General features: G+C 40.7%; 1 protein-coding gene across 1 annotated transcript in view; it reads left to right on the forward strand.

Moving 5' to 3' along the window:
* The first annotated feature begins 88 nt into the window (after positions 1-88).
* The window catches only part of ANXA3 (annexin A3), a 53,628-nt gene continuing 30,474 nt past the window's right edge, over positions 89-23,242 (forward strand). Inside the window, exons 1-3 of the mRNA XM_063108414.1 lie at positions 89-190; positions 6,377-6,429; positions 21,780-21,867. Coding sequence (XP_062964484.1) covers positions 6,415-6,429; positions 21,780-21,867 — 103 coding nt within the window. The 5' untranslated portion in view covers positions 89-190; positions 6,377-6,414. The remainder of the gene's footprint in view (positions 191-6,376; positions 6,430-21,779; positions 21,868-23,242) is intronic.

A 23,242-nucleotide genomic window follows, 5' to 3' on the forward strand; every position in this document is an offset into this window, starting at 1 on the left:
GGCGCGGCTCCCCTTCCCCAGGGCCTCGGGCCGCAATCAGGTAGAGTCGAGCGGGCGGAGAAGGGCCAGGAGGAAGGGGTGCGGTCACGGTCGCCTCGCCGGCGGGAGCGAGCGCGGGTGCCCAGGGCCCAGGGCGCGCACCTTCGTCCGCGGTTCTCCCGCACAGCGGCGACTGCGATCGCGCTGCAGGGTAAGTTCGGCCTCCCCGCGTGGCGCCGCGAGCGTCGCCCTCCGTCCCCTCCTTCCCGACGGGGACGCGGGCGGAGCCCTTCGCCCAGTTCCCCCGGCAGCGCAGCTCTGTCCCGGGCTTGGCTGGAGGCTGGCTCCCACGCCGGATACCGACGCACTGCGCGGGTGCGGGGCTGGGGGGGGCTCAGAGGAGTCCACGTCCTCCATTTCAGAATCGAGGAAACTGAGGCCCAGGGGAGCAAAAGTGCCGTGCCCTGGGACGGTCACCCAGCTGTCTCAGCTTCCCGGACGCTTCACTCTTCATCACAGCTAGTACTGTAAGGGATCCAGTTAGCCCTCTCTGCCTCCCCCATCCTAAACGTCTTGGGGACAGAAAAAAGCAGAGCGTCGGAATGGTCCTCGGGGTCTCTGGCGGAGCTGGCTCAGAGCTCTGTTCTGAGGTCTTGGAACCCCACCCGTCTCCTGAGCACGTTCTCCTCACTTTGCTTAATTTTTTTAGGAGGTAGAAGAAAGGTTGGGCGTTGGGAGTCCAAGAAGTTTGCTTTGCCTTGGAAAGACTCACCTTTCTCTTTGCAACAGAATGCGATTCACTAGACATGAATCATTCCGCTGGCATTTGAGTCAGCAGGTGGGAGATCTGGATACTTGATTGCAAATGACCATATATAGGAAATTGTGTGGTTTCTTTTGCGTCTGGGAGGTTCTGGGTGGCTGGAGGCCCCTCTGGCTGCTGCTAAGAAGTTGCACAGCCAGGGCTAAATTCTTTCCAGAGATCTGTGTTTAAGAGAGACAGCAAGACACTGCCCTCCGGCAAAACTATATTTACTACTTTTTCCATCAACATCGTAAAAAATGTAACTAATCAAAATGTTATTCCGTGGAGATATCCCCGTTGGTTTTCATGGAAGCATAAAATTTCAGACTAACCAGAAAGGGGACTTTAAAATGTAAAGAAAACCAGAATCTTGTTCCCGGAGCCAGTATGGTTGTGTAGAGAAATCTGTTTAGAAGTAAGGACGGAGGAGGAAGAGGAAATGATGTAGACCCTGTAATCCCTTCCAGGAAGGATGTGTGTAAAATTCTATTGCTTGGGTCATTTGGCCTCCGCTGTGTAGTAATTCCTTACTTCCTAAAACTTAAATGATAGATTGGTAATAATTCTGAACAATTTACAAATTATACTGGATCAACACATGTTGAGAATCAACTTTGACCAGGTACGGGCAGGCACTTGGGAAAGACAGAAGCCAGAGCATTAAGTCCATACCTTTGAAGTCTGGCTGCCTAAGTTCAGTAGCAGCCCACTCGCTAGCTGTGTGACTATGGAACATTATCATACCTCTCAGTGCCCCAGATTCTTCTTATGCAAAGTGAGCATATCATTAATGATACCCGGATGTGTCCATTTCTGTTGCTTGTAGCAAAATACCTGGAACTTGGTAATTTGAAAGAAAATGAACTTTATTGCTCACAGTTTCGGAGGCTGGGAAGTCCAAAGTTCAAGGAACACATCTGGTGAGGGTCTTCTTTGGTGATGGCTTTACAGCATCATGGGGGTCTCATATGGCAGAAAGTGGCAGAGCAGAGAGAGAGAGAGAGACTAACCTCATTCATTCTCTTGTTAATGCCACCAGAACCACTCCCAATATCCCAAGAAATCCATTCATGAGCATGCAGTCCTCGCAATCTCGATCATCTCTCCAAGGTCCCACCTTTCAACTACCACAATAGGATTTCCCACCCTCTTAACACTGTCACAGTGGGGGTCAAGTTTTGGAGAGATGTTCAATCCAAGGCATTCCGCCCCTGGCCCCCCAAAACTCATGTCCTTTTCACATACAAATACATTCATTTATCCTCAAAGTCTTAACTTGTTTCATCTCAAAAGCCCAAAGTCTCAAGGTCCCATCTGTGAAATCAAAATGAGTTATCTACTTCCATATACAATGGTGGGACAAATAGGGTACATATTCCCATTCAAAAAACTTAGAAATAAGCCAAAAGAAAGGGGTAACAGGTCCCAAACAAGTCCATAATCCAGCAGGGCAGGCATTAAATCGTATAGCTGACGATCATGTACCTTGACTCCACGTGTGAAATCCTCTGCGTGCTGAGGTGGGGATTGGGTCCCCAAGTCCTGAGGCAGCTCCACTCCTATGGCTTTCCTGGTCTCAGGTGATGCTTCAGCCCTCCCAGGATGGCATTGCATGCCAGTAACTTTACTGATCTGGGGTCTCCATGGAGGTCCAGCTCTCACGGCTCCACTAGGCATGGCACTGATGGGGTTTTTCTGCTGCAACTTCAATGCCGTATTTCTACTCAGCATTGCTCTAGCGAAAGCAGTATATGGTGAATCTGTCCCTGAGACAGATGTCTTCCTGGTTCCTCAAGCTTTTCCATACATTCTTCGGAATCTGGGCAGAAGCTCTCAAGCCTTCACAGCTATGGCATTCTGCGAGCCTGCAGACTTAATACTATGTGGATGCAGCCAAGGCTTCTAGCTTGTATTTTCCAAAGCTGTGGGTCCAGCCACATCTGGGGCCAATTTAGCCACAGCTGGAGCAGCCAAAGCAGCTGGGGTGCTTGTGTGGGAAGCAGCATCCTGAGGTGGCCCTGGATGGTGAGTCTGTGGAGGGCACCCTGGACCTCATCCCCAAGACCGTTGTGTCTCTCTAGACCTCTGGGCCTGCGATGGAAGACGCAGCTTCCAGGGTCTCCGGTATGCTTTCAAAGTCTTTTTTTTGATAATCTCTTTCTTCTGTACTAATCTCCTTAGCAAATTGTTGCTGCGCTGCACCATTGTATTTTTCTCCTGAAAATGCTCTCTGTTTCTCTACCACATGGCCAGGCTGCAGATTTTCTAAATCTTTATGCTGTGCTTCCCTTTTAAAATCTGGCTTTATGTCATGCCTTTGCCACCATTACTCAGCATAGGCTGTTACAAGTAGCCATGCAGCTTCCTGAATGTTTGCTACTTAGAAATTTCTTCCACCAAATACCCTGGGTCAGCACTTTGAAGTTCCACATTCCATAAAACTTTTGGGCATGAACAGAATGCAGCCAAATTCCTCACCAGTTCATAACAAGGGTGATATTTGCCCAGTTTCAAAAAAACTCCTTCTTATTTCTGTTTGAGACCTTCTGAGAATGGCCTTTACAGTCCATACTTCTATCAGCATTCTGGTTGCTAACACTTAACCAGTCTCTAAAAAGTTCCACTTTCCCTGGTTTTCTTGTCTTTTAAACTCACATCAGCAGTTAGCCTGCTCTTTCAAATTCTTCCAGCCTTTGTCCATTTATTAGTCTGTTTCTGTTACATGGAACTGGGTGATTTATGAAGAAAATGAAATTTATTCCTTACAGTTTCTGAGGCTGGGAAGTCCAAAGTCCAAGGAGCACATCTGGTAGTGGTGATAGGAGTGACCCAAGATTCTCACATTGCAAAATGGTGGGAGCAGAGAGAGCAGAGAGAGAGAGAGAGAGACTCTCCTCTTCTTTTAAAGCCCTCAGAGCCATGCCCCTGACCACCATTTTTAATCCATTCACCTCTTCAAGGCCCCACCTTTCAATTACCATAATAGGCTTTCCCACCTTCTTAACAGTCACAGTGGGGGCTAAGTTTCTAGTACATAAAACTTAGGAAACACAATTCAAGCTTCAGTGAGTTTTGGAGGAACATAATTCAATCAACTATGGTCCATTACCCAGTTCTAAAGCTGCTTCCACATTTTCAAGTATCTGTTATAAAGAACACCCCACTTCTGTGGTACCAATTTTCTGGATTTGTCTGTTTCTGTTGCTTATAACAAAATACCTGGAACTGAATTTGTAAGAAAACAAAATTTATTGCTTACAGTTTCAGAGGCTGAGAAGTCCAAAGTTTAGGGAATACATATGGTGAGGCTTTACAGCAATGCACATGTCTCACATGGCTGAAAATGGTGGAGCAGAGAGAGAGAGAGACTAACCTTCTCAGTTGCTCTCTTTTTATTGCCAGCAGAACCACTCCCATTATTCCAAGAACGGATCAATCTATTCCCAAGGGTGCATTCCTCACAATCCAATCACCTCTTCAAGGCCCTACCTTTCAACTACCACAATAGGATTTCCCATCCCCTTAACACTGTCACAGTGGGGGTCAAGTTTTGGGGAGACATTCAATCCAAGGCAATACCTGTTGGGGCTCAGAGGCCTCCAGCAACCCAGAACCTTCCAGCACCAACAGAAGCCACACAGTTTTCTGTATATGGTCATTTGCAATCAAGTATCCAGATCTCCCACCTGCTGAGTCAAATGCCAGAGGAATGATTCATGTCTAGTGAATCAGATTCTGTTGCAAAGAAAAAGGTCAAGGCAAAGCAAACTTCTTGGACTCCCAAAATATGATGTTTCAACATGCTGGAATAAGGAAGCAGCCTCAAGTTCTCTCTGATCTTCCCCCCTACTCCTCACTTCTGTCACTCACTCCTCTGTCTCTTTCCAAAGCACGGAATGAATCTGTTCCCTTCTGCCTAAAGTCCAGACCCACCAAAGAAGAAAAAAAATTAGTAGCTATGGTTCTTTCCCTAAGTTTTCATTAAATTAATTCATATCACAGGAAGAAAGACTGAAGTCTGTTAACACACCTGGACAGGCTTCTGTCACCTGGACAGGCTTCTTCTTCTATTTCAATCCCATACAGTATTTTGAACAGAAACATTTACCAGTCATTGTCTGAGCTGTGGATGCCACAGACTTTGTCCCAAGCCATTGTATGTTCTCCAAGTGCATTGAGTTAACCTAAAAACGGTTTGCTCATAAACCCACATCTTTCCTTCCCTTGTGAAGAGAGATATACTTGTGTAACCGTGTAACCGTCTGTACTGCCTTGGATTTTTGGGCAATCATTCTGTGATTTCCCTGTGCTATGCACATTAACATAAAAATTGTTATGCTTTTTCTTGTAATTAGTCTGAGATTTGTCAGTTGGTTTTTAGCAAACCCTCAGGGGATAAAGGGGAAGTCTTCCCTTGGCTCCTACGTACCTAACTCACCGGATTATTGTGAGGCTTACGTTAAATCACTCATTCATTCAATAAGTATTTTTTTCAGTATTTTTTCCTACTATGCCCCAGAACAAACATGACAAAGATCCTCAGCCTTGTGGAATTGACCTTCTAGTACTTTCTGTATTACCTGGCATATAGTAAGAACTCAAGACACTAGCGATATTACTATACAGATTATCTCATTCAAAGCTAGCAATTGAGGCCTTTCTCCCCTTTTTACAGGTGAGGAAACAGAGGCTCAGAAAAATTGTGTCTAGCTTTAAGAGGCAAAACCAGAACTACTAATACCGTGTATCCATGGCACAGATAGAGATTTAGTGTTAGATTCTGTAACTAGAGAGAGCCAACTGTCCTAGACTACAGAAAGTCTAAGAAAAGCCAGGCTAAATATTTCCAAGGACTAATAGTGTAATTTCCCATTGAACTTTGCTCTGGGGCTATTGTTGAATTTTTAGAATATTTTGTTCCCAGGATGGGTGGGAACAACGTGCATTTCTAAATCAGCTCTGGAGATATGCCAGCATGTTTGGATAATGTCTACTTATAGAAAGTGTGCCTGGGTTCACAATCAAAGACTGCCCGTATCACCTACTGAGGACTGGATTGCCTCCTCAAAGAGCACAAATATCTGTTTATAACAGACCGTAGGCTTGGAGCCTTGTAAATTGTACATTGAGGTTTTGCAATCAAGTGCAAGGAGTCAAAGCAAAGCCAGCTAAAACTTGTGTAGGTTTGGTGGGAAGGAGCAATTTCCTGTGTTTGTGCTGTTGTTGTCCCCTGTGATGGTAGCCCGTCCCGGATGAAAGAAGCCAGTAGTCAACATAGTTCTACTGGATTTAGATAAGTCAAAAATGGATTTTCCAGGAAGCATATTTGTCAGCTCCTTAAGTGCAGAGATGTTTTTCTCTCCTGTCTTGGAGCCCTCACGGGTCTAACACAGTCCCTCGTATATGGTAGGTGCTCAGTAAATGTTTGTTTAGTAAATGTGAATGGGGTACCTGATGTCAGTGATACATCCTCTTCCTGAAAAGTGTTTTCTTTGAATGTTGACTTCTGTTTTCTGAATTAAGATCTGGACTGAGATTATTGTGCTCTGAATCACAAATTTATACCATTCAGTAATTTTTTTCTTTTGATAGGTTAGTGCAACCTCAACTCCAGACAAAGGTGGGATATCATGGCATCTGTCTGGGTAAGTAAAAATCAAGCCTTCACAGCACAGTAACTGAGTCAAGTAAAAACACAAGAAATCAAAATATCAATAGAATTTTTTTGAAAGTTGATAAGAAGTTCATCTGAAAAAATTAACATGCCACAAAAGCTAGAGAATGTCAAAAATAATAAAATATAAAAAATGGATTATAAAGCTATGTAGTTAAAATAATTTGTGGTGACACCAAAGCAGAGAGGTCAAAAGTAGACAACAAATTTAGTATATAATTTGGAAATTTATTATATGATGAAGATGATATTTCATATCTAAGAGGAAAAGATAGCTTATTCAATAAATAATGTTAAGAAAACCTCTAGTTGTTTGGGGGGAGAACAAATCTGTATTCCTTCTCCCTTCTTATATTAAAATAAATTTCAGAGGGATAAAACACAGAAATGAAGGAGATAAAATATGGGTGGATTTTAAAAAATAATCTTGGAGTGGGGAAGGCACTTTCGACCATGATGCAAAACCAAAAGCCTAAAAGAAAAATATTGATCTATTTAACTACATATAAATTTATAATTATGACAGCAAATAATACTAATAGTAGGGTCAGAAGATAATCCACAGGGGAAAAATATTTGCATTACATCAGACAAAAGACTTACTTCCTTAACATATAAATAACTTGAATAAATCAGTAAAAAAAGAACTTGAAAAAAAATTGCAAGGGACATAAATAGGACATGAAAAGAATTATAAATGTTCAGTAAACATATGAAAAGATGCTATACCTCACTGAGAATTTTTTTAAAATGTAAATAACACAATGAGAAATCATTTTCTACATTAGAAATTGGTAAAGGTGAAAAAAATGTAGTAAGACCAATTTTGTATAGAATGTGGGCCAGACAGGTACTCTCATACTCTGTTCATGGGAGAGTAAATTTGGTATACTATTGAATGAAATGTTGGTAATATCTAAGTTTTTAAATGCATGTGTCTTTTAACCCAATAATTCCATTTCTGGGTATGTATCACATAGGAAGACTTTCATAAGGTTAAAAAAATATGGGACTAAGGACATTCATTTGTATTAATAAAAATATACAGACAGCATAAATGACCATTCATAGGGTATGAATTAGTAAATTACTCATTTGTAATTTACAGCCATTCTTTATGAGATCTTTAAAAAGAATGGGAAAAAAAGTGGTCAGCTTTATGTGTACCGACATAAGAAAATGTCCCAAGATATATAAATCAATGAAAAAACAATCAAGTTACAGAATAGTATATGCAGAGTGATTCCGTTTAAAAGAAAGGAAAAAGAAAACAGATATAATAATGACTGTACTGCATGAAAACTTTCTAGAAAGATGGAACTTTTACTTTTCAATGTATCACCTTCTGTACTCTTTGATTTTCTTTTTAAACCATGGACATAGTTTATATTTTATAAGGGGCAGGGGAAGCTGAAAGAAAAGTGTGAGCAGCCCTCTCATGGACACTGTGTGGGGAGGTGTGACTTTGCAAGCCTTTGCTTGGCCCTAAATTACTCTCTTACCACTGGCCAGGAGACTAATCTTCCCTTTTTCTGGCTCTGAAATCCCTGCTGCTTTTATGGACATCTAGGAGAATCAGATGAAAAAAAGCATCTCCAAATGCTGGTGTTAAGAAAATTACAATCTCCTACCAGCCCTTGTCCGGTAGTAAATTGACATGGAATTAGTTGGTCAGGCTCTTCAGCTGACACCTTCAAAATCATGGTACATTTCTGAAGGGCTGGGATAGAATGAGAGGCATGTGAGAGAGGGTGTATTCATTTCCTATCGCAGCCATAACAAATTACCACAAATCTAGCATCTTAAAACATCAGTCATTATCTTGCTTATCTATTTGCTAGAAGCCTAGAAATGGATCTCGTGACACTAAAATCAAGGAGTTGGCAAGGCTGCATTCCTTTCTGGAGACTTTGGGACGAATCCTCTTCCAAGCTCATATAGGTTGTTGGCACAATTTGGTGCCTTGCACTTGTAGGACCAAGATCGTTTACTTGCTGGCTGCCAGCAGGAGCTGACTTAGACTTGTAGAGGCTGTTACAGGACCTTGCACATGACCCATACTTCTCAGAACCAGCAATGGTACTTCAAATCCTTTTCATGCTTGGAATGCCTGGCTTTCCTTTCTGGGTCACTTCTCTCCTGCCTTCCTCTTCTTCCTCCAGCTGGAGACAGTTCTCTGCTTTTAAGGGCTCCCGTGATTAGATTGGGCCCACCCGGATAATCCAGCACAGTCTCTCTGTTAAAGGTCTGGAACTTGAATTACATTTGCAAAGTCCTTTTTGACATGTATCACAACACATTTTAGGAAGGGGCCATTGTTCTGCTTACTGCAATGGGCTAGGATATGGCCACATCAGTGGGGGTGGGTGGCAGGGGAGAATGGAAAGGAGCAGGACAGAAAGAGGAAGCATGCTGAGCCTGCAGGACAGGCTCTCGAGTGAAGAAAGAAGCCCTAGCCAGAGGGGGACTCATACTGCCTCAGTTTTTCTTTTCTGTTTTTCTCTTTTTCCCAAATTAAAGAATTAATATTTATGAGTGGGCTCTCAGAGAGCAAAATTAACAACTCAGAACCACTGTGGAAAACAATATGGCAGTTCCTAAAAAAATTGAATGTAGAACTACGATATGATTATGCAACCCCCCCTGCTGAGTATATATCCAAAGGAAATGAAAGCAAGGTCTTGAAGAGACATTTTTGCACCCGTGTTCATTGCAGTACTTTTCACAAAAGCCAAGAGGTGGAAGCAACCCAGTGTCTGTGACAGATGAATGGGTAAACAAAATGTGGTATAAACATACAGTAGGTTTTTATTCAGCCTTAAAAAGGAAGGAAATTTTGTCACATGGTCCAATATGGATAAATCTTGAGCTCATTAAATAAACCAGTCACAAAAAGACAAGTACTGTATTATTCCACTTACTTAGGGTATCTAAAGTAGTAAAATTCATAGAAACAGAAAGCAGAATGATGCTTTCAGGGGCTGTGGGAAGGAAAAAGGGGTTTGTTTAATGGGCGAAGAGTTTCAGTTCTGCAAGGCGAAGAAGTTCTGGAGATCTGTTTCAGAACAATGTGAATATTCTCATCACTACTGAACTGGACACTTAAAAATGTTTTAGATAGTAAATTTCATCTGAAACCTCAGATTTCCAGTTATAAATATTACCCCAAGCTGTATCTGTTCTCTTTTTCTCTCTTATACACAAAAGCACATGAAAATAAGCAATCAAGTCCACATGTTTCTACAAAACTGTAGATCAGCTTTTGTGGTTATCAGGGCATGGTTAGTTTATCAGAGTGATATGATCAGGGAAAAGACTTCAGTTGCAATTTCAGTATATTACAGTTGAAGATAAAAGAATGGCTGTTTTTTTAGGTTTTTTTATGTCCCGTCTCAGGGTGTTCCAACTCTACCATTGCTTCAGGTGAATAAACAGTCTATGTTGCATTAGTATTTCCTTTGTTTGGAAATTTTGACTATCTCTGTCCAGGCATATGTTCTGCTGCTTCACCCTTGATGAAAGGGCTTGTTATTTTATCATTTTGTACTCTTTGGACTCAGGGTTCCTTGTCATATATTGCATATAGATCCATAGCAAGTACTCAGGAAGCCAACAAATTAGAATGCCTTAGAACATGACTTTTTATTAAGACACCACAGCAGTACTTTTTCTATGGGTGGTTTCTACAATGCTGGCTTTCTCATGTAACTGTGTTGAGCTCTTTTCTCTTTGGTCAGTTCCTAACTTACTTTCACAGAATAAAAACAAATGCAATTCCTATTTGAACTCTCAAATTGGAATTTTATGATGCTACTAGAATTTTTCTTAATTAACTTATAACCATTGTAATCACCTTAAATTGTTGTTAACATCATAAGTTGCTACACATTCTCCTTTCCCTGCTCTAAACTTAAGTTTACAAAATGAGAATGGGGAATGTACAGCCACTCTGCAACCAAGGGATAAAGCAGTTTTATGAAAATATAACTTCACATAAGTTCAATGCCTACACACTTTATCTTAAAGAAGTTCATCCAAAGCGTAGTTAAACAATTAAAGCAGCAGGTACCTAGTGCAATGGACTCTAATGGGAGCGAAATGAAGACAGTTCAGCCACAATCCCAATTTTCCTTTTCATAACTCCATAATTGGTAAAAGGCAGGCTCTTGAATATGACCTTGAACAAATTATTTAATCGCTCTCTACCTCAGTTTCCCTTTCTGTGAAATGGGTGTAATTATTGTACCTATATCATCTAGTGTTTGTAAGCATTAAACCAATTTATGTAAAATGCATCAACAGTTCTTGGCACCGAGTGAGCACTCAATAAATGTTAGTTGTAATCATTATTGTTTCAATATATTAATTTTATTCTAAAAACATATTCCTTGCTAAATAATATTCTTGCAACTATTTTAGTAAAGGAGACTGCCTGACCACTTCTCTTTGAAATATGTTATGGTATTTTGAACACATATATATTGCAAGAAAATGCTCCATTTCTACTACAAGTGGGTATGCTGGAATACATTCTGACACTACCTAGAGTTAGCATCAAATTCCACAAGTTTAAGGGCTTGGTCCTCCACAACACTGCCCTCACTTCAGATGCTACTTGCAAGTCTCAGGAACCACCTGCAATTCTGACCCATCATCTATAAATTTGAGGGTTTCCATGACCCCCTCAAATTCAGTAGCTCACCAGAATGACTCACAGAACTCTCTGAAAGTGCTATACTTAGAGTTGCAGATTTATTATCAGGGGTACGCACAGGGCAAGGTCCAGAAGGGTCCTGGCTGCAGAGCTTCCGTGCCCTCTCCCTGTGGAGTCAGGGTGCATCACCCTCCCTGCACATCAGTGTGCTCACCAACCAAGAAGCTCCAGTGAGCCTCAGAGTCCAGAATATTAATTGGTCTTCCATTTTGTAGGCATAATTGATTGAATCATTTGACACATAATTGAACTCAATTTCCAGCCCTCCTTTTCTCCCCGGAGATTGGGCTGACCCATAGTTTCAATCCTGTCATCACATGGTGACCTTTCTGTGCTTTCACACTGTCTTTTTGGTGACCACCTCTAATCCTGAAGCTATCTAGGGGCTTGCCATGAATCACCTCAGAAGAATAATAGAGACACTCCCATCACAGGAAATTCCAAGGGTTTTTGAGGTTCTGTGCCAAGAACCAGGACAAAGACCAAATATATTCATTATTATACCACACATATATAACTCTCAGGCATAGAGTTTCCAAAACATCATATTCCTTTATTTTTTACTAAAATTATATTAATACAAATGTCATTGGCTATCTTATGCTTATCAGAAGCTCTGGTTGTTAGTTACATCTTTAATAATGAGGAAAAATGGGAAAATGAGTTAATGTTTGGTAATAAAAACAGATCAGCAGAGAGAATCCTTCAAAAACATGGGATCTATGCAAAAGAAATCTTAAAAAGGGATCTTTGATTGTGGAAATGTTGAGGAAGGCCGATCTCAGCTGGAAACTTGCAAATAGAAAAAGTTGATTCATGATGATGTGTTCACAGTAAGAGAGAGTGCAGCCTCCTTTTCCCACAAGATCCTTCCTTGGAACAAGATTGGGCAGTTGGACACATGAGGACACAATGGTCTCATTTCTGCTGCTAACCCAGAGGAATGAACCCAGTGGTAGTATTCTCAGGAAAGGTGCTTCGTGCTAACATGAGAAAGAATTTTGCAAAAGTAAGGCCTTTCAAATTCTGTCCCATGAATGACATCAGCCCTGGACATTTGGATGCTATTAGTGTTGGGTTCAAGGAGTTTTGAGAACCCTGTCTGATTTCACATTTCTGTTTGGCAGGGACATCCCAGTAGTCCTTTCTTTCCTGATGTATTTGTTCTTTCTGTTCACGCAAATTTAAAATGTGGGTGGACATAACACCTGTGTTCATGCTGTGGACGTGCTGAATTCCTCCTCTGGTTTCTCTCCCATCTTCTGCATCTTGGGAATGGAAGTTTTGGCTTTATAACACCACTGAAACAGACTTTTCACATCCCAAGCAGAACAGGCATTGTTCCTGGTTAGGTACTCTTCAGCATGATTGCAACTTCCTGTCTGGTATGTGTTTTAGACCATGTTCCCTGAAGCTTCTTTAGGTAAATATTGGCACTCAGACAGTTGGCCCTCTGTAGGAAGTTAATGAAAAACAGATTAGACCTGGATTTCAAAACAAAACATTAAAGCTTTTTGTTTCAGGATGAAGCCTAGAAAGAAATACTGTCTGACCTGAGTGAAAAGAGAGAGGCTTCCGAGGAACAAATGGAATGAACATTGAAGAGCCCTTCTTTGCCACTCCCTGATCCAAGCCCAACCCTCCTTCATATTTAATCATGATAAAAGTGTAATTTGAGAAGCCATTGAATAAGCCTGGTAAATCAGAGGCAGAGAGGAAAAGAATTAGAACAGAGAGCAAGGAATGTGAAGGGGAAAAGGTATGATTTGATTCTCTTGAAAGTCTGTTTTTTAGTGAATGCTAAGCAGGTAGAAAAAAGGTATTTAGAGTACTAAGAAATAAGATTAATACTTAGGTCTCACATGAATTGAAAGTCAAAAGGGGAGGAAATTCTCAAGTCTGACCCTTACTCCATTATCAGATCTTCGTTCCTTTTGTTTTCAAACATTTGTGTTTGGTTAAATATCTCACCTAGGTTCTGAAGCCATGTTTAAACAGACATAGTGACAGCCCCATGTAAACAGGGTTTGGCAAATGTAAAGGTTGCATTTGTAGGAATTTTGACATGTGGCATAGAGCTCTGAAAACTCTTGTAGTAGCATTTGAGAATTATCAAAAGAAACAAGACCCAGAACAAAAAAGCATTTTTATTCCCTTATGCGTTCAATTAATATTTACTAAATATCTCCTATGTGCAAGATGTAGGCTCTGGTGATACAGCAGAGAAAGAGGAATAAAAAAGTACGGAGCCTACATTTTATTAGGGAAGACAGACGATAAACAAAGAAATGAATGTACTATCTATAAAAGTCAGTTTTAAGTGCTTGGAGAAAAGCAAAGGTGGAATATCACTTTCTGTTCTGATATATGAGCAGAAGTCAACATGGAGTGAAGGTGTGAGCTGGGAGAATATCTTGGGGAAGAGCAACTGGGCAGAGGAAATGGCAAGTGTAAAGGTCTGAGACAGTTGGGCAAGGTGTATTTAAAGAGCAACAAGAGAAGATCCACAAAGTGATTGGAGGGGAACAAAGTAGAAGGAGAGTTGGAGAAGTATTGCTGTTCTTTTTTATGGTACTTTAGGATCCTCTGAGGGCCACAAAGAGTCCCAATAGGTTTCACGTGAACTGTTAAAGGAGTTTTCATTTTGCAGGTTTACTTTACTTTGGGAAGCATTTTTAAATCTGTAGCAACTTGTTGTTAGGATTGTCACTTCCCAAATAAACTCATAAATAACCCATTAAAATAATGCATTCTGCCATCATGTCACATGAACGTCATTAACCTTGGCCATTTAAGCAAGAAATATTCTTCAAACAGTAGATGTCCCTGATCTAATTCCTTCATGGGTGGGTTCCCATCCCCATAGAAGTGGGTGGAGAGTGTCACCACTGCAGTCCCCAAATCCTGCAAAGCCAGTGCTATGGTCTGAATGTTTGTGTCCCCCCAAAATCCATATGTTAAAATCCTAACCCCTAGGACAGATGGGACCTTTGGGAGGTAATTAAGTCATGTGGGTGGAGCCTTCATGAATGGGATTAGTGCCCTTATAAAAGAGGCCCAAGAGAATTCGGTTACTTCTTTCTCCGTGTGAGGGCACAGCAAGAAGGTGCAGTCTATGAACTAGGAAGTGGATCTTGGATTTTCTAGCTTTCAGAACTGTGAGAAGTTAATTTGTGTTGTGTATAAGCCACCCAGTTTTTAGTATATTGTTATAGCAACCTGGAGTGACTAAGACAGCCAGACGCTTTCCTCCAACCAAGGACCATTTAAGAAGACATGGGTGATACCAGATTCTCCACTTCAGTGAGCCAAATTCCCTATATCTTCCAGTTAGATTGCAGTTTCCTTAGACAGAGGTATCTCCCCTGGAAGATGAAGTTAGCCATGCACAGAGCTGAGGATGTGGCCAGAATAACCACATTAGTTTTCAACTCTTTGTGGCCCTTGGCTAAAAGGAGAACTGGTCAAGAACTCTTGACTAAGTTAAGTACATGACTTTGTGGAACAAAAATATAATCCTCAGATACTGGTGGTAGGTGACTCAGAAGATCAATATAAATTGTAATCTGCTTCAAACAACTATATTAAAATTATTATGAGTAAGATATTTGAGTTGATAAATCTTTTGGGAGGCCCAATTTTTTGAGCTCAATCCAGATAGTTGGGCTTGCTACTTTTGTCAGAGAAACCGTGAGTGCTTGGAGAGACTGGAAGAAAAATGCAATAGAATCACTGGAAACATTAGTGCACTTGACTGCTCTGGTGCACTAGGCACCACCCAGCTTCTGGAACATCTCCCAAATCTCCCAGGACACGTTGGTCACTTTGATATTTGAAGGAAGTAACTTCATCAGGCAATCAATTTTCTAGTGTAGACCATGGAGAAATTCCACATCTTGGGATTTCATTGCTTGCATCTGCTCTCAGCAAACACATTCACAGTATTTATTCAGCCCCTCTGGGGTCTAAGCACCGGGCCAGGAGCTGGATTCATGGTAGTGAGTGAAGCAAAATGTCTTTGCCCTCTGGAACTTAATTTTAGAGGGGATGGAGAGACAGATATTAACAGTGAGAGATATTACTGAATGCTGTGTGCCCTCCCTCCAGGGGACAGAGTTGCTGAGATGGAGAATAACAGGAGAGGACTCACTCACATAAGCACTGGGAAAGGTGTGTCAGAGCAGATGGCCTTTAAGGAGAGGACTGAAGGGAGAAAGACATTGTAGTAGAGGGATCAGCACGAACAAATGCATGCAGGTGGGAAAGAATGCAGCCAATACCGCTGGATTGTCGGAGAACTGGGGTATGATGGGAAAAGGAGAGGATGGCTCCAGGTGAGGGTGACAAGGGAGGTCGGGCTGGACCGTGCAGCTCCATGTGGACCAGTGCAAGGAGTGTGGACTTTATTCAATGTCCAGGGAGGGGTGTAAAGAAGGGGAGTGACATGATGCGACTTAGATCTGTAACAGATCCCATGGCTGCCATGTGGGAAATGGTTGGAGGTGGGCAACAGAAGGAAGTGGGCAGGGGAGACTCCTGCAGATGTCCACATCCAGGAGAGTGCGGGGACTTGGATGACAGCAGGGGCAAGGAAGCTGGGGAGGAGTGCACATGGGATCATCTTATGGTCTCAACAGGCCGTGCTGATGGATTGGCTTTGGAGGAGAAGGGAGATGAGGAATGAAAGAGACTCCCAGGTTTCTAGTGGCTGATGGTGCCATTTACAGGGGTGGGGGAAAATCGAGGGAGCAGTGCTAATTGGGGATGAGCACAAGGCTGGAGCTAGATTGCCTGGGTTCAAATCCTGGCTGTGCCACACACTAGATATGTGACCTTGGTTAAACTTCTTAATCTCTCTGTGCCAGTCTTCTCCCCTGTAAAATGGGGGTGATAATAGTACCTACCTCATAGAGTAGTTTTGAGGATTAAATGGGCAGGTACATGTAAAGTACAAGTGAGTGATGTGTCACTGTCTCACAAGGGAAGAAATAGCTTGGGAGGAAATGGATCGATATGCGAGGTATCAAAACAGATACATGGAGTAGACTTTGACTATACCAGACCAGTGCTCACAACTGAAGTCTGGGCTGGAGCTATAAATGTGGGAGTTGTCTACATGCAGAAAGGGGAGTGGAGGAATAACCACAGCAGTATTAGAGGGAAAGGAAAGAGCAAGAGGCTTTCCATCACAGCATTGCTTACTCTGCAGAGGTCAAGCCAAGGGGAGGCGCTGACAAGGAGCCAGTGCATGCTGGAGTGTCACTAGGAGCCCAGGAGGTGAGGCACGGGGGCCAGAAGAAGGACAGGGCCAGGCAGGTTAACTGTGAGTGACACACACTTTGGAGGGGTCAAGGCTTCTCCTTATCATAATCTGTGTTTCATGGAAAACACAATGCGAATTGCTTGTTTGTCCCCATCTTCCCTAATTTCTGCTTCACATTTTTCTTTCTAGTCCCACCTGCACTCTCCTCTGTTATCGCATTCCAGTGCTCTTGCTCTGAGACCGCCCCTCATGAGATCACTCTATTTAAAAAAGCTGGAAAGTATGAGTATTTCTTATTTGAGTGAGCACAAGAACAGATGCAAACATGTGCTCAGACCTTCCCCACAGTCCACTTCTCCTCGCTGTCCTCCAGGCTTTCAGTGTGCCTGCAGCCAGCCTGTGTGAAAAGGGAAGGCCCTAGCATTTGCCCTGTAGGAACTGAGCAGTTACCAGTCCTTCTCTCTGACATCTTACCCACTGTATTAGCTTCCCAAGGCTGCTAGAATAAGGTACCACAAGCTGAGTGGCTTCAAACAATGGAAATTTATTCTCTCACAGTTCTGGACACTAGAAGTTTGCAAGCAAGGTATGGGCAGGGCTGTGCTCCCTCTGAAACCTGTACAGAGGTCCTACCTTGCCTCCCCTTACCTTCTGGTTTGCTGGTGTAGGGGGGTAATAATAAAGCTCTTAGTGGGAATGGACCTCTGTTACAAAAGACAGGTAAATTTATTAACGTGTATATTTCATATACACATGGAGACACCCAGTGAATGAGTAGTTCTCCAAGAGGTATCTTTGAATTTTGTTTAATGTAGCTTCTTCAAAAAAGAACAGTAATTTGTTGAAAAATGACAAGATGAAGGAAAGGGACTTTGAGTCTTCTATGGGGTGATGGTGGGGGGTGGGGAGGCAAATAACCGACAGATAAAGTTTAGTTAATATAGCTTGCTGACATAAATTCCTCTGGTATCATCTCCAGGCTGATAAGCATCTAAAGTTGTCTTCAGTTAACACCTTTGTTCTCCCTGGTAGAGAGGGGGACAGGATACCTTTTGTCTTGTAAGTCTTTGTCCTGCTTTTAGGCAAATTGTTGGAGGGCAGAGATTTCTCCTATATCCATTTCTTCTTTATTGTCTTCAGCTCAACAATTCTTCATACTTGGAGGAGGCATATTCTGGTCTCCCACACTGGCAAACTCTAGTGCTGGTTTGGCTTATAGCTGCGTAACTTCAGCCTCTGCCTGCACCATCACGTCACATTCTCCCCTTAGGTCCCTGCCTTCACATGGCTGTCTTCTTGTAAGGACACCTGTCATATTGGATTGGGGGCCAACCATACTCCAATATGACCTTGTCTTAACTAATTACATCTGCAATAATGCTGTATGCAGATAGGGTCATATTCTGTGGTATTGTGGTTTGGACTTCAACATATCTCTTACAGGGACACTATTCAATCCATAACACCTGCTTCACTTGACAGCATTTCACTTCAGGGGCTTTTACAGTAAACCTTCTTTGGTTTTAGAGATCACTTTTTACTTGAAAAATTGAATGAGAAGCCTTACATTTTCCAAGTTTTGATTGCTTTTTATTTTTTACTCCACTTTTCCTTGTATCATAAAGCTTCATGACCCAACAGAGTGTGTCTCTTGACATTGAGCAGAGTGATCATTTCTCCCTGTCTCTTTGAGAGCTCCTGAGTCCTGGAGTTTTATCTGAGGCTTTGATTTGAAGCCTTAATTTTTAGATATGGCCTTTCCAGGACTTTATGGAGTGATGAGTCATTTGGCTTTGCTCACCTTCAAAATGTACCTGCAGCAGTTGCTATTCTTGCTCTGTAGCATGTGGCTTTAAATATTTTATGTCAACAGGGCTGGCACCTTGTATTTTTCTCTTTCATTCATTCTTCTGAATATAGGTATTTGACTTCTTGCAAACCCAGTACACTTTGCGTTGAACAAATAAAACTGGTTTTGTGAGTCAAAGACAGATTGGCCTCTCTCGGGGATAGCAGCAGACAACTCCCCAGGCCCATCCTGGCCATACTACCGGCTTTCAGGCACCATGTGCTATGGCCGACCTCCAAAGTATAGTTTTAGAGGATCAAGGGAAATTATATTGGCACGAAGAAGATGGTTCAAATAAGATGCAGCCTAGTCTAGTAATTAGAAGTGAAGGCTAATGGGACAGACCACTTACTGGCTGTGTGAACTTGGGCAAGTTACTTAAGCATCAGTTTCATCATCTGTGGATAGGATTTACTATATCTACCTTACAAGTTTATTGTGAGAATTGAATGAGATAATGCAGGAAATGTGCTTAGCACAGTACTTGGCACATAGTAAGTAGCAGCGGTTGTTCTTACTGGGGTTAATTTCCCCCTTTAGACATTCCTTGCTTTAATTTATTTTCCAACTGGTTTCAGCGTCATTTTTCCTTTTGGGGGCATCTGTAGGTCAGCTTTGAGAAAAGGAAAGGAACTAAATGAGTTTAAGGGATGTGGATGGGAATGTGATCAAACATGATTTTTTAAAAAATAGACTTTGCCAAATATTCATGTGATGTCTTATATGAGGACCGACATTATGTTAGGGTATTAGGGTTACAGGAAATAAACTCAACCTAGTATTGATTGGTGATTTAAATGTCAAGGAGTTAAGCCTGCAATGAAGCAGGCAATGCAAACAGCTTTGTTTGGCTGTAAAACTACCAATATTCCTGAAACAATGAGCTCATCATCAAATTCTTCTTCTTCCACACCCACAAAAGAATCCATGACTTGTTTGTTCATTTTTGCTTTGGTTTCCCAGGCAGCTGATAATGAAATAGAGCAGTGGTTCTCAAATATTAATGTGCATTAGAATCACCTGGAAGGGTATTAAATCACAGTAAGGGGGTAGGGCCTGAGAACTGACATTTCTATTAAGGTCCCGGTGATACTGGTGATGGTGATCCAGGAACCACTCAGATGGAAACCCCTAAGGCATTGTGGTGTAGAGCATAGGGCATAAGAAGGTGGGTTTAAATTCTGGAGCTGTCCTTATTAGCAAAGTTAATGAGTTAATTTGTTAACGAGTTAATTTGTTAAGCAAGTAATCTCTCTGAGATTGTTTCTTCCATTTTTAAGTGGAAATAATAAAATTCACTTTATTAAGGCCATTATAAGAGGTAAATAAGATGTGTGTAACGCACTTTGTTCACTGCCTGGCATATGCAAGTATTAGTTTAAAAAGATTTCACTGATTTCATTTACTATAAGATTTTGTTATAAGTCATGTAAATATTTCTGAATGATCTGGGCAAGCATGTCTCTCAAACAAATAATACTGTTTATTTAAATAACTGAAGCAGTTTTAAGTACTTCAATAAAATTCCACTTCAGAATTCCCATGCCCTTTTTCAAGCTGGTGTGTGTGTGTTTTGTTTTGTTTTGTTTTTCTTTTTATTAAACAAGTTCTTCCTCCCCATTTAATTCTTACAAGGTAGAAAGTTTCATAGTGCATTGGGAATTTCATCCTGTAATTTGGCACATTGGAATTATAGCATATTTTGATGGGTAGGTGGTAGAGAGCAGTGAAAAGGTCACAGCTAGAATGCTACCCTAGCTTTTCATAATTCAAAAACAAATTAGGATCTGACCACAATTTTGTTTTCTTGCATTCAGAAACAGCCATGTAAACATCCACATGGCATGGAATCAGAGCTCCTTAAACATGTAGAACCTTGCACCCCATCTCTAAAGAATATGATTCAGTATATCTAGGGTAGGGGCTGGTCATAGTCAATTCACAGTATCACCACAGGTGGTACAGAGATTACATTTCAAGAAACACCAGGAATGGACTGGAATAGTCTAGACTGCATTCAAATTCAGATTCTGCTGCCTAACTAGCTGTGTGGAATTGAGCAAATTTTCCAATCTTCTTAAATCTTGGTGTTGTTTATGTGAAGTGGCTCTATCTCATTTATCAGAGCTTTATGCAGGTTATAGTGAACATACATAATGTGCCTACTGCAGTGCTGGGCAGGAAGCACTCAGACACTCTAGTACTGTGGTGGTTCTAATAAAAGGCCAGACATGGAAGCTGGACGGATAAGATAAACGCAGAAGTTCATAGGTGAGTAGCACTGATATGAAGCCATTTGGGCCGGCTCTGTGAATCCATAAAATATTTATTAAGCCATGGGGAAAGGGAATTCTTCAAAGATTATGTTAAAGTGACAGATTTCTTACAGTGCCTTCAGATCAGGCACATTCACAGCTAATTTCTAACTTGTTATAATTCTTTTTTTAGATTCAAAACTCCTTTTTTTGGATGCTTTAAAAACAAAGATTGCATTCAATCAAATTGTTTGGTCTAATCTATTGAATCACCAATCATTTTTTTCTGTGCCAGAACATTAATTTTCCATTCACTGTAATGTGACAAGATAATGTCCTTTCATGAAAATATTAAACACTTCAGGAGAGCCAAATGAAGCTGTATTAATACATGACAACAGAGCCAATATTATTCAGTAACAGGATAGGAAAACCCTGTTTAAAAAGAAAACATTATTACTATAAAGACATCTTATTCAAAGAGTTATGAAATACCATATAAGTACATGTTACTTTAATTTTTCTCAGTGTCTTTGTGGCTGTAGTCTCTTTTAAGCAGTTTTAACATACTTTATTCTTTCTATAGTATGGTCTTTCCCAGCTTGCTGACATGTTCCTAATTTATGTGCTTAAAATTAGTAGTGTGGTGTTTTCTTCTTCCTGCTATTCGTGAAGATCTAACTTGTCAGTGGAGCTTTCAGAAGGTAATTTATCCACCACAATTGCATATGCATTAAACAAAGCTTAAGAACAGACAATCCTAATGGAGTTTTCATTGATGGATCCTTTAGGCTTCCCCAAGGACAATGATCAACATTAATTAAAACATCTTGAAGTCTGTAAAGCACAATTACTTCTGTATCAGATGCAGCAAAGAACTATGAATTATTATTTGAAAACAAAGAGGATGTACGAAATTTCTGCTTTCATGCAGATGCCACTTTAAAGCAAGTATTCTTCAGAGTCACCACGATTAATGCAACTCATTGCCCTGGAGAACCAGTGTTTTATATTTGTAATTTGTTACACAAGAGAAAAAGAGAGGCCTCATGATATATGTGGTAGATGTCATATTGCCTGCATGTCTAGGGGATGGAGACTTTTTCTTGAACGTCTCCTGAAGTGGTAGGAAGGTGTGCAAATTAGGGGTTTGTCATGTATTCTCCATGGAAATATGTATATGATATGTAAATAAAGATGTCATTTTGAACTAGTGGGACTTTCAAATATTTCCTCCTAGGTTGGACACCGAGGGACAATGAGAGACTATCCAGGCTTTAGCCCATCAGTGGATGCTGAAGCTATTCGTAAGGCAATCAGAGGAATTGGTGAGTGATGTTTTACAATTCCTTTCTTCATGTTAAAGCAAAGCAGGAAAAATACAGTCTAAAAGTGCCTAGGTTCGGTTTGCCCAAGTTGGCTTACTCAATTAGAGAAATTGTCAGGATTCTTTTAAATCATGAAACGATGAGGAAAGGTATAGGGAGACCAGTTTTATTAAATCTTAACATTTGCCATATTTACTTAATATTAATAAGTACCACCACCACTGTTGCTACCAATAGCAACAATGATCATTGTCATAATAAATCATTACGGATATAGTCCTTCTCAGTTCTTCCTGGATCTCATCCTACTCTGTTCCCTAGAGATAGATATTATCCTAAATTAGAGTTTATTCCCATGCAACTTTTAATACCATAACTACATATGTATGTACATATTGTTTTGCATGGTCCCAAACAGCATAAAGGGGAATCATGCTGTGTACATTCTTTTGCAGCTTGTTTTTATTCCTTAACATTATGTTTTTGAGATTTATCCATGTTAATATGTTTAGCTCTAGTTCATTAACTTTAACTGCACAGTAGTCTATTGCATTACTATATTATAAGATGGGAATATTGATGGAACATTTAAATTGCCTACAATTCTTTTCTATTATAATATAAAAATACTGTAATGAATAGTCTTGCTTATGTCTCATTGTGCATATTTGCCAGCCTTTTTCTAGAATTCATGGCAAGAATTGGAACTTCTAGGTGAAGGAGATGCTTATCTTCAAATTAACTAGAAATTTCGCCAAACTGCTCTCTGAAATGAATATAGAAATTAGCATTCCTTCCAGTGATGTATGAGACTTCCTCTTGCTCCGTATTCTCACCAATACTTATTAAATGGTACTATTCCACTTTTCCAACTGAGCGGATCTAAAATTGTATCTCATTCTGTATATGTCTGTGTTTCCTCTCTGCTCTCCACCTCCCATTACTGATGCAGTTAAACATCCTTTCTTGTTTGTTTGATTCCTCTTTCATGTATTACTTTTTCATATATTTTATCTATTTTTCAGTTAGGTTGTCTTCGTAAATGAGTGTTTTATAATTTCTGGATACAAACTTTTTTTTAATATATAAGCTATGCAAATATTGTCTCCAAGTCTATGGTTTTCTTTTAACACAGGTTATAGTAACTTTTATTGCATAGAAATTTTAAATTTTAGTGAAATCAGGTTTACCAATATCATTCTCTAGGATTTATGCTTATTATATCTTTTCTATCATGAGGTCATAAAAATATTCTCCTGCATTTTTTCCCCAAAGTTTAAAAACTTTATTTTTCACATTGTTATCTTTAATCTGCATGGAATTAATGTTTGTGGGTGGTACTTTAAAGGTATCTAAAAAAATTTTATTTTATCTC

The sequence above is a fragment of the Cynocephalus volans genome, chromosome 9 (genome assembly GCF_027409185.1).
Source record: "Cynocephalus volans isolate mCynVol1 chromosome 9, mCynVol1.pri, whole genome shotgun sequence".
NCBI lineage: Eukaryota > Metazoa > Chordata > Mammalia > Dermoptera > Cynocephalidae > Cynocephalus > Cynocephalus volans.